The 10,648-nt window shown below is 48.6% G+C and overlaps 1 protein-coding gene across 1 annotated transcript in view; it reads right to left on the bottom strand.

Annotated features, from left to right (window-relative positions):
• Positions 1-5,865: 5,865 nt before the first annotated feature.
• LOC144158330 (uncharacterized) overlaps positions 5,866-10,648 on the bottom strand; it is a 102,367-nt gene continuing 97,584 nt past the window's right edge. The window contains exons 14-15 of the mRNA XM_077689151.1: positions 9,289-9,421; positions 5,866-6,106 (exon numbers count right to left, since the gene is read on the bottom strand). Coding sequence (XP_077545277.1) covers positions 5,880-6,106; positions 9,289-9,421 — 360 coding nt within the window. The 3' untranslated portion in view covers positions 5,866-5,879. The remainder of the gene's footprint in view (positions 6,107-9,288; positions 9,422-10,648) is intronic.

Raw genomic sequence — 10,648 nt, 5'->3', positions numbered from 1 at the left:
GGCCGTGAGGGGCTTTAGGAGAGTAGGCGAGGGGGGAGAGGAGGCGCTATGCGAGCGCCCTCACGCGTCGGAAATCCGGCGCCGTTGCTAGGCAAGCTCCGTTGCTAGGCTGCGGACGGAGGACGGCGGTGGAAGCAGGAGTAGGCCCGACTAAGAAGTGCTTCGCACTTAAAAGAATTAATGGTGGCAGCAGTTTTGGCAGAAATTACAAAGTTGCCGCTTCACGGAACAGAACAAAGGTGCTAACCTGTAGCGATACGCATAAATTTGACGGATGTACCGGGCCGCCCTTGCCGCTGTCACGTGATGGCGGCCTGCTGTTATGTTCCCCAATCGCTCTACTGTTATGTTCCCCAACACGATTTCGTGTCTGTGCACAATAGGTGGCAGAAAGGCCGGGACGTGTTTGCGCAATTTGGCAAATAGTGAGTATAGAATAAAATGGTATAAATATAAATGGCATAAATATAAGCACGCTAAGAAAGTGCAGCAAATGTTTCACAATCGGAGGTGTTGGGAACTGAGGAATTTCCGCAGCTTGTCAGGATTAGGGTAAAGGTGGCTGTTGTCGATCGGAAATTTCAACAGGTCAATCTTATCACTAGCTATATAAATCTTCCCGGGGTGAGCCGTTAGCCCTGCAGCGCGCATGCGCTCCAGCACGGTGCGCCAATGCTCCGTGTGCTCTTCAAACGAGCGTGAACACCCAGTCACATCATAAAAATACCAAGGGCCCTATTGACGACTGCACAAATCACCAGGCAATTCGCCATGTTTTTTTGCGTAAGCACGACGTAAACAATCAGTGACGTGATGCACATATAGCTATGACGACATGCAGCGTACTTTAACAATTCACTTATAAAGATCGCAATCAAAGTATCTTATACTGCGCAAAGGATATAAAAACACTTGGCACGTACTACAAAAATTAGGACGGTAGTTGAGGCTGGGAAGTGAAACACATTTGTACAGGTTAAAATTGGCGTAACACCAAAAGACGATCGAGTAACGTAGATCGAAAAGCGACCAAAAGGCAGATGTTGAGCAAAAAACATCAAACAATTTTTTCCCTATTTATTTATTTCTTTCAATCACTTTGAGTAAAAAAGTTGAGCTTTATGCTTCAATGCAATCTTTGTTACGTTATCACCTTCCCGGCTGCCATCACCGCCACGCTATCGTATGCTTCTATGTTACAAGTTACGGCTTGATAACAGAAAAAGATGGCCGGGAACATCGCTTGTATGACCCACAAGAGCAGGAAAGCACTGCGCCTGATAACCGCGGAGCGCACTGATGTCACCGATTCACCCATTCGTCAAGCTCGACGTCAATCAGTGCTGTAATAAAAAAGATTCACTTTTCTTTGTGATTTTTCTCTTGAGTTCGATCATGTGACCCAACAGCTTACTGGGACGAGTGTGGCCTAATGGCATGCATTAGATTCTCTTTGTCATAGAGAGGTCTGTACTGCCCTCCTAAGTTGCAGTTACGCAAAAGAAATGATTTTTATTTTATTGCCAAACATAAAAGCAAAATAATGCACGTCATTTGTACGCTCTCTGATCGCTGACTTGGAAACAGTCGACACTATTAGTTGTTTCGATAGAAAACATGCTTTAAACCACGCGTCATGCGAAGCTGCGCCTGCTGCAAATTTCCGGCCATTTCGCGGCGCCGAAGGTCGGCGAAATTTTGTGCCCCATTTCGCTGTAAAGCAGCCGCCATTTTCAAGCTGCTACGTAACATAACCCCACTTTTACGCAGGCTGAAGTTGCCGATGTGTGACGTGTTCGTTCCCGCCAACTGTTGAAATTACATGATTAGGAGAAGACAGCGCGGTTTACACACGGACACAAGGAAGAGTACTTGACACACACGAGCGCTCGTGTGTGTCAAGTACTCTTTCTTGTGTCCGTGTGTAAACCGCGCTGTCTTCTCGTAATCATGTTAAACCAACACGCCCAGATAGCCACGTTAGTGTTTAAATTACGCCACGCCTTCTCAGCCAATCACAGAGAGGGGGAAATACCCCAGAATATTACAAGCAGTATTGTTGTTGAATAGCAAAGACAGGCCTACGTTGTCATATCCGGTGCATTTATTCTAGTTTTTCATTGCCGGCCAAGAACTATGTGGTTTCAGTAAAGAGAAATAAGGCAAACTTTATACCTGTTGACAGTAAACGTCATGAAACTTCAAAATGACAAAACCACACACAACCGCTTTGTAAACCGGAAGCACGTGATCAATATGGAAAGCCAATCAGAAAAACTTCCGGCGAATTCCCCAGTTCCACGGGAATTTGTGCAGTGGAGAATACGGCCCCAAAGGGCAAATTTGTGCTTGGCTGTTACTTGGTGATTAGGCTGCTGCTTTGGCCAAAGGGTCGTAAGTGAAGTGGAGGCCACCTTTCGCACTTGCACCGCCTGTAATAAAATTGGGAAATACCTGCGTGAGCAGAGAACGCCAGTGAAGCGCCTTGTACCTGGCATTGCATAGGTTAATCCCTGAACAGACGGAAAAGAGTAGGCATCTCTTGCAGTCACTACATTCAGTTTTGCAGTAATCTACACAAATACGCGCCGACCCATTTTTCTTTCACACGCGGACTATTGTAAAAACCATACCGGGCGTACCGGGCCTATTTTCAACATTTCGTCCGATGCCTTTCACTACCTACCATTTTCAAACACATCAGCGGCATGGGATTCCACCGCCAAGCAAATTCTTAGACGGTGTCCACACGATGCTTTAACACTGTCGCTTTTCCAGGTTTTTTGTACCCATACGGCAAACTGCATAAAAAGCGTTTCGGGCCGTCGTGTCTCACCTGTTCTCCTAGGGAACTTTGCAGCTGTTGTTGTAGAGGCTCCGGCAGCGTTGCTTGAAGTGTGACCGATGTTTCGTGATGTCTGGGGTGCTTTCAGGCGCCGTCTCAAATGGGATGACTCCGCCATGTGCACCAACCTTGTAACGACCAATGGCAATGTCAAGGAACATTTTGCTGCCAGAAGTTAAGTATCGTGCAAGGATCATTTCCACCGACATTTGCAGGGGGGGTGCAAAAGCCTTTGCTATTTCATGGTTTCGTCAAGTGCGAGACGAAAACGCACGGTACTGCAGGACTCTTACTCAAAACTGCAGCTATAGATGCCGTGCGTAATTGAAAGTTGACGTCTCGGAACTTCATTTTATTTGCTTTCCTAGCAATCGTAAGTCACGTCTCCTATAAGAGAAAAGCCAGAACCGGTGTCTAGCTGTGCTGTTACTGCTGTAGCGAGCACTCTGACCGTGGTAACACGAAAAGGACTAATTATGTCCTCAAGCCGGAATCGTGCTCACGCGCGACAAATTTTGCTTCGCACATACACCAGGAAACAGAAAACACTCTTTATCTGCTTGTTCCTGCAACTAATTTGCACGTTTATGCGGCAGTAATAGCAACACACAATATGAGTTCTTTTGACGGCCGCTGAAAGAGCCACTCGTTCATTTATTACCATACAAAAGCATCCAGAGCAAAGTCGTGACGGCTCAGGTGCCACTTCGAATTTCCGCGAGTGAAAAGAACACACCGACTCATGCAATCTTTTTTTGTTCTCCTACTGGCGGTCGTTTACCTGACAGGCCTTGGAGAATTTTGCGAGAACAAACCGTGCACATTTCAGTCAGTCAGTCAGTCCGTCAGTCAGTCAGTCAGTCGGTCGGTCGGTCGGTAGGTCAGTCGGTCGGTCGGTCGGTCGGTCGGTCGGTCGGTCGGTCGGTCGGTCGGTCGGTTGGTTGGTCGGTCAATTGGGCACTTCTCTTTATAGATAGAGGATAGTTTATTGCACATCATAGTGGTACAAGGGTTTCCTTGCCTTCCTAAGCACGCAGTGCTTGTGGGAGAGCAGGCAGAACAGCAGCGCTTGACAAGACGGGCAGTAGAGGTGATTTTGCGGAAAGGAAACAAAGAACATAAAAAAAGGATCGCGATGACGAGCAGCCATGGACGTATAAAAAAGGAAAAGAATGTGACATATTTTTCGCTGCGGGGTCTCCATCAAGGATTTAGCTGAGGCTAAAAATGGGATGCAGAGGCGCCGGCAGGCGAGTGCAAAACGGACACTTGCCCCCCCCCCCCTCAAGAACCAGTATCACTTGCCCCGTCCCCTCCTCGCTCTCCTCCTCTCCACCCGGGATGCACTGGGTTTGCTTCTTAAGGGGGCGTGAGAAGAGGTCCCGCCTTCCTTTATTGAGGAGGGCCGAGAGATTAAAGGCGATCAGCGGCGGAGACAGGTGAGTCATGGCGCCGGTGGTGGTCCTGCGTGGCAGACTCCGAGCGCAGTGCTGTCGGCTCGGTGTCTCGATCCCAAATGCCGGCCGCGTTACTCGTGCCTCGTGGCTCTGAGGTCACGCGATGCACTGCTCCGGCGGCGCGAGCTCGGCTGCCGCGGCAGAGCTGCTACACTTACCTCAAGACAAAATCCTGCCGACGCCCGTGGTGGGATGGTATCAATGAATTTGGGCAAGTTATTTTTGAGGGCAGTCAGGAGATCCTCCCCAGGGCGATCTTGGCTGCAGGATCAGCGTTTGTACGTATTTACGCGGGAGGCACAGCGGGGTTCTGGTCGGGAGGTGTAGCCGATTTGACCAGAACCCTGTGTGCCGATTCGATGCGCTGCACATTTCCCGTTGTTTTGATGCTTAGCGCGTCACGGACAGGCTGGGGTACTCGCAAAAGAATATTTACGCAATATAACGCTCTCATTTCAAGGGGGCTTGAGCGGGGCTTTGTTTATTTGGGAATCACAGGTTGCACGTATGCGGGACGACCCGCTGGAAGTCGTCTTTGTCACGCTGGAACTTCGAAGCAGGGCTGCATCAAACGGATCATGTGGCCACGAGTGCACACAAAGCTACAGCTTGTCATTGGAGCGCGCTTGTAGACTGCCACAGATTAGTTGCAACACAAAATTACACCCATGTCCCCGAAGGAAACCATGAGTAGGATGCGGAGCGTCATGGGGGTTCCGTTTGCGTTTCCGTGATCTTGGTTAGCCAAATTTGGTGTAAATGTAGTGAACCCCGTAATGCTCATATATCCTACTCATGGTTCCCTTCGGGGAGATGGGTGTAATTTTCCTTATTGCATGCGTATATACGCGAGTGAGACGAGATTGAAGTGGTATCTAAAGGTCTGTTAGTGTTTGCGCTGATGCTCTCACTTAATTGCGTCAGCACACTCACTGACGGCGCTGTTGCTTCCATCCTACTTCATCTGAAAAATCAAAATCACGAAGTCAAGCGCAAGCACAACCGGAGTCCAGCGAAGCATGCGGGCAATCCTTAGGCCAATCCCTAGGGGCATCCTGCCAAAATAGTCATCGGAAGTGCTGCGGACGGGGCGACAGCAACGTATACGCTCTCCTCTTCGCAGCTTTGTCTTCTTCTTCTTCATCTTCAGCGGTTCCCCTATGGCAAGATGACGACGGTGGCGCATGCGCAGGTGGTGTGCGGACGCCGGACCACCGCCGACGCCGCGGGACATACCCCCGAGCATCAGACGCTCCGCATCTAAAAAGGACCAATTCTATCCTGAAGTTAGAATCGTGCACACACGCGAGCGATTTGGCGTTTTACATACATCAAGAAAGAGATAACACGTTTTAGCTTTGTGTTTCTCGAACTGATGTGCACGTTCATTCTGCAGTAATACCAATCCGCAACATCAGTCCTTTTGACGGCCACTGAATGCGCCACTCGTTCATTTGTTAGCGCAAACAAGCCCCCAGACCGAAGTCGGGACGGTTCAGGTGCCACGTCGAACCGCCGCGACTGATGTGGAATAAACCGACTCATGCCTTCTTCCTTGTACTTCTCCTGGTAGGCATTTATTTGCGAGGTCTGGGGACGTTTTTAAAGAACAAACCATGTACATTTCCCGGAGGGTCATAGTTGGACACGATGAAGATCTTATTGTTATATTTGGCAATGCCTGAGCCCAAGTACCGGCTTGATTTCCATATAAGCTGCGTGAAGTGACCGCTGGCAAACTGGAAGGCATTTGTCCACCTGTGCAGCTTGATTTCGTCGTACCAGCCATCCACGGCTCGTCTTCCTGCGGGAAAAAATGGGAAGGGTAAGTGGGTGAGGTGGCAGAATTGCGCTAGAAACCTGTGACTGCTTGCTGAAGAAATGTCGCTGGTGGCGAAACGAGAACGAGGTGCGCGTGCACGTGCAACTCCTGAGCATGGTTTGTGCACGTGCAGCTGCCTCGCAGCGGGCGCGAAATTCGAAATCAAAGCGCATTTCTTAATAGAACGACGGTTAAAACGCGAAGCTTTTTTCCATGCAACCTGAGTGCAAGGCAAGTTTACAAACTGCTCCGACTGTGTCGGGATTTTTTTCTTTTAACGAACGTGATGTGCGTTTTTGAAACCCATATTCATCGTCTGCCTTCCCACTGAGCAAAGGTGGCTTTTCTGCAGTGCGTTTTCACATATGGCCGCCATCAGTGAGGCAAATAAAAGCTTCGCGCTAACAAAAACGCTCGGTTGATACTTTCTGGCGTGCATAAGCGGTAGGTGCTGAATGAAAGGCGGTCGTTTTAGCAGTCTATTTTTGAATAGCGAGAAAAAAGTAAGATAAAAATAGGAGAAGCAACGGCGCTTTCTAGGACGGCCAGATAACGTCACACGCGCTTGGCCTAAGTTAAGCTTGCGGCATTTCTCGCGGGAGAAGAAACTGTGTGCCTGCCGCGATCGCCACTTTGCTGCGGAGCCGCGGATTGAACTGTGGCTGCTGTCATAGCGATTTTCGGGAGCCGCTACCCTTTCCTTCGCGGTCGCAACGATGAAACTTTGTAGTACGTGTCAGTTTTCATTGTAATAGGTGTTCTCTTTTATTTCCGTGCTCAATGCAGTTGTGACCATCTCGAAGCAGCTGCATATTAAAGCAAAACTTTCTATCTCTATCAGCCAACGGTTCTTTCATGGCGTGCGGGACAAGAAATTCCCAACGATGAGAGAAAGCAAAGGTTAGGAGAGGCCCTGATGTCACATTTGTGAAGCCGAGTCCCGCCATGATTTGAGCCCACTGAGCCCAGCACCCTTTCTCATCATCCTTTGCTGTTTCCGGTTTGATAACAGCTTTGCGGTACGGGCGGTTCGCGAAAGCGAACGCAGACGACGGGAGCAGTGTTTGGGCACGTACAGCACGGCGGTGGGCGCTACGTCTCAGCCGCGAAGAATTTCGCTTTGCTTCACAATGAAGAAACGCACAGCAAGCAAAACACCGACTGTGGCTCTCGCCAACGCTGAGCGGGGAGGCTTTTGCCTACAGCAGCCGGCGGCGGCGGCGGCGGCTGCTCGCTCTGCCGATCTCGAGGTGACGCCAGTGCCGCTGCTGCCGTGATACGAGTAGGGGCCGCCTCTAACGGCTTTTGGAAGCTGACCTAATCTAAAAACGTTTGCCGTAACGACTGCGCTGTTGGAAGCGTGGCGAGGCAGCTAGAGTCAAGGCGCTCTAAAAAATTGTCCGTGACATTTGGCCGAATTTAGCCGCTGCAGCCATAAAAAACTAGGCAACGCTGTCTGTGGGCTCAAGAAAAATGACGTCACTTCCTCCACACTTTTCGCAATGCATTGGGATGCAAGGAGCCTCCCCTGAGTACCTATTCTTTCCTCAATGCTCCCAACGCAGCTGGGAGGCGGAGGGCGCTTTTCACTCACGGAGAACAGTGTAGAAGGCGTGGCGATAGGGCGTTATTTTCCAGCGTTTCCCGTGTTCACGCAAGTTGGTGTGTCGGCAGCACCCTTCCATCGGCTTTGTCGTCTGCTCTTGCAACAGTGTAGGGCCTGTTTTGGCGCAGCTTCGCGTCCATTGGGCGCCTAATTCGCACGGCTTTATTAACTCGTTGGGCAGCACCTCCTGGGTATCCCGGGCCAGACGGAATGAAGCGGTCGTACGGCAAAGATACGCTAAACATTGGTTTACAGGGCTGGAAAACAAAATGTAGAGACGCTGTGGGCACGTCCATTGCGCATGTCGGGATGTAGGTATGAAAGTACGTTGGTGTCGTTGCTATTAAACTGTTGGAAGTGTAGCGCCTGTCCGTGTCTGCTTTCTTGTGTGTTGTGTACCTGCGCCACTCAGTATCTTCGTAAAATGTAGAGAGCATTTACAGACATGTGGCCGCTAGAAAAACGCCACCTTTTGCGCACTGCTTGTCATGAATGGGACTGCGCTTTGTAAATTGGTGAATGCCAATTCGGTTGTGTTTTCACAGGTATTACAAAAGATGAATGGAGAAACTGGTTCTGATAAATAGCGATTATAAAAGTTGCCTCACCTTTCTCGCAATTATCAAACTTACGAAACTAGTTTAAATTTGTATAAATGGGAATCACTAAGCTCACATGCAAGATTCTTTCGGAGTCTGCGCTTGCGTCGCGCGGTGGTGTAGCCCCGAGCTAGCACATCAGGATGGCTAGGTCCTGCTGCCTAACCTTTTGGAAGGTGCTCCTCTCCGTTTTATTTCTTCCGACGCACGGCCGGGCTACAGCGGTGGCGTCCGCCGCTTGAACCCGGCGGTTGCCGATGCTGCTGCGTTCGGGACGGCGCCTCCGGGAATCCCAGGTAAAGGCTGGCAGAATCTCTGGTTTCACTGTTTCTAGAGCCACGTGTGTGAATTCAAGTGACGTCGGGTGTAGAATTGTTGAGAGGGTCGTCCACAGCTTTGCATTCCAACCACCTTCAAAGCGTGGATTGGAGCATATTTTATCAATTTGTATAGCGGAGGCAGTTTTGGGGTGCCCAGGAAATGCTCAAAGCTGTTCTGGGCAGGTAAATAAAGCTGACAAACTATCTGATCGCTCGCTCCCGCTTGTCACAATGGGACGTTTTGCCTCCTACGTGTACTATTGCTCCTTGCATACGAGATACATCCTAAATAAGCAATTCAATCAGAGCACATCATAATTTTCTGAACGTAATCGTGTGTTAATATTATGCTGCTGAAGATGCCGGGAAGTGTTTTTTTTTACCTTAAGTTTTCTACTTAAACCATTCCTTTCCCAGGGAAAGCATGCACTTAATGTTTTGGGGAGAATATGTGCAGACAAGGAGTTCAGCCCAAAAGTGGTCCCTGTAATTATCAGCGTTCATCGATGACTGTAACCATCTTTTAACGAGATAATGGCGCACAGCCACGACAAATCACAATGCAGTTATTGGGTGAAATAATCTACAGGTTGAAGAAGGCGTAGTAATGAAAACGGCGTGTACACAGCCTTACAGTACCGTGTACATGATATGCGGGGTCCATGCTCCAACCATAGAAGAGGTTCTCGCCGTACTTCTTATTGCGACTCCTGTGCACCATTTTTCCTATCTTGGCCAGATAGAAGGCATAGGCTTGAGCATAGTGACACATCTGCGAAAAGTGGAAAAAAGGCAGGCATTAGGTACGTGCAGCAAGTGCCGTGCACGCACAGTAGTCCATGATAAGCAGCGCAGATAAAAACAGGACAAGGAGAGTATGGACAGCACGAGCGCGGTATAGCAACTGAACTTCTATTAGAAAAAAACCAATGTTATATTAGCAAAACGTGCGAATAAAACAATAAAAATACACAAAAACTAGAGCCATCCGCCAATTTCGCTAACAGATGACGAGGTTTTTTTCCTAGACAAGTCGGGTGTGTAAGTGGTTGCGTTACATAAGTTACTTTAAGCCGTTTGTGGTTTTTATTTTTTTTTGTTTTCTAGTTGCACTTTTTGCTTATATAACACGTGTTTTTTCATAAAAGTTTAGTTGCTAGACAGCGCTCGTGTCGTCCATACTTTTCTAGTCCTACTTTCGTCTGCGCTGACCATCATGGACATACTCCAAGTCGCTCAATTCGCTACCCAGTTGTATGCACAGTAGTCACCGAGACCCTTAGGTCGCCCTAATGCAGTTATGTTCCTAATATTCGTGACATGCCGTAATCCTCCAAAATACGGTACTAAGGCGTGTCATTCTTGGGCTGATGGTGATACTAAATGTTTCCATTTGTAACAGAAAAAATGGCGAAGGGCATTTAGCATGCTTAGATCTTTAAATAACTTTTTATACTTTCACACCACGGCTCATATCTCTTCTCGGTTTATGTGGTAAAACTAATTATGGCTGTGATGGATTTGTGTGGTAGCCCTACCTCATTTTTGTCTAGTAGCCCTCCAACCGCTTTTCGCTAACCTCCTCTACGGGACAGTTAATGCTACCCGCAAAGTTAAAACCTTTTGCTTCAGGGTGAGGGCATTTCCTTCAATTATGGAGTTGGTGGATGATGTCGAATTTTATTACTAAGTGCTCGATTGTTTGTTACCTTTTCTTATACACATCCTCACCTATGGCGAGTGTTCAGGCCACAAAAAGCTGTGCACCCCTCGTGGTGTTGGACTGAAAATATTTCTTGATGACTCGCTTTCCTTCTTTACGGACCTCTATTGACCTTTTTTCATTTTTGTCATCATCCTAACTGTTTATGCCGTCTTCCCATGCAAATGGCTCTGGTAATTTGTTGGCTGTGTTGCATTCCTTGCGCGGGACATTGGGGCAAGAATCAAAATATAGACGAGGACGATTCAGGGGTCGACAGAAAGATAGAGAAGAAAG

The sequence above is a fragment of the Haemaphysalis longicornis genome, unplaced genomic scaffold, assembly GCF_048455015.1.
Source record: "Haemaphysalis longicornis isolate Haplotype H1 unplaced genomic scaffold, Haemaphysalis longicornis Haplotype H1 scaffold_10, whole genome shotgun sequence".
Classification (NCBI taxonomy): domain Eukaryota; kingdom Metazoa; phylum Arthropoda; class Arachnida; order Ixodida; family Ixodidae; genus Haemaphysalis; species Haemaphysalis longicornis.
This window is presented reverse-complemented; position numbering and strand designations above follow the sequence as displayed.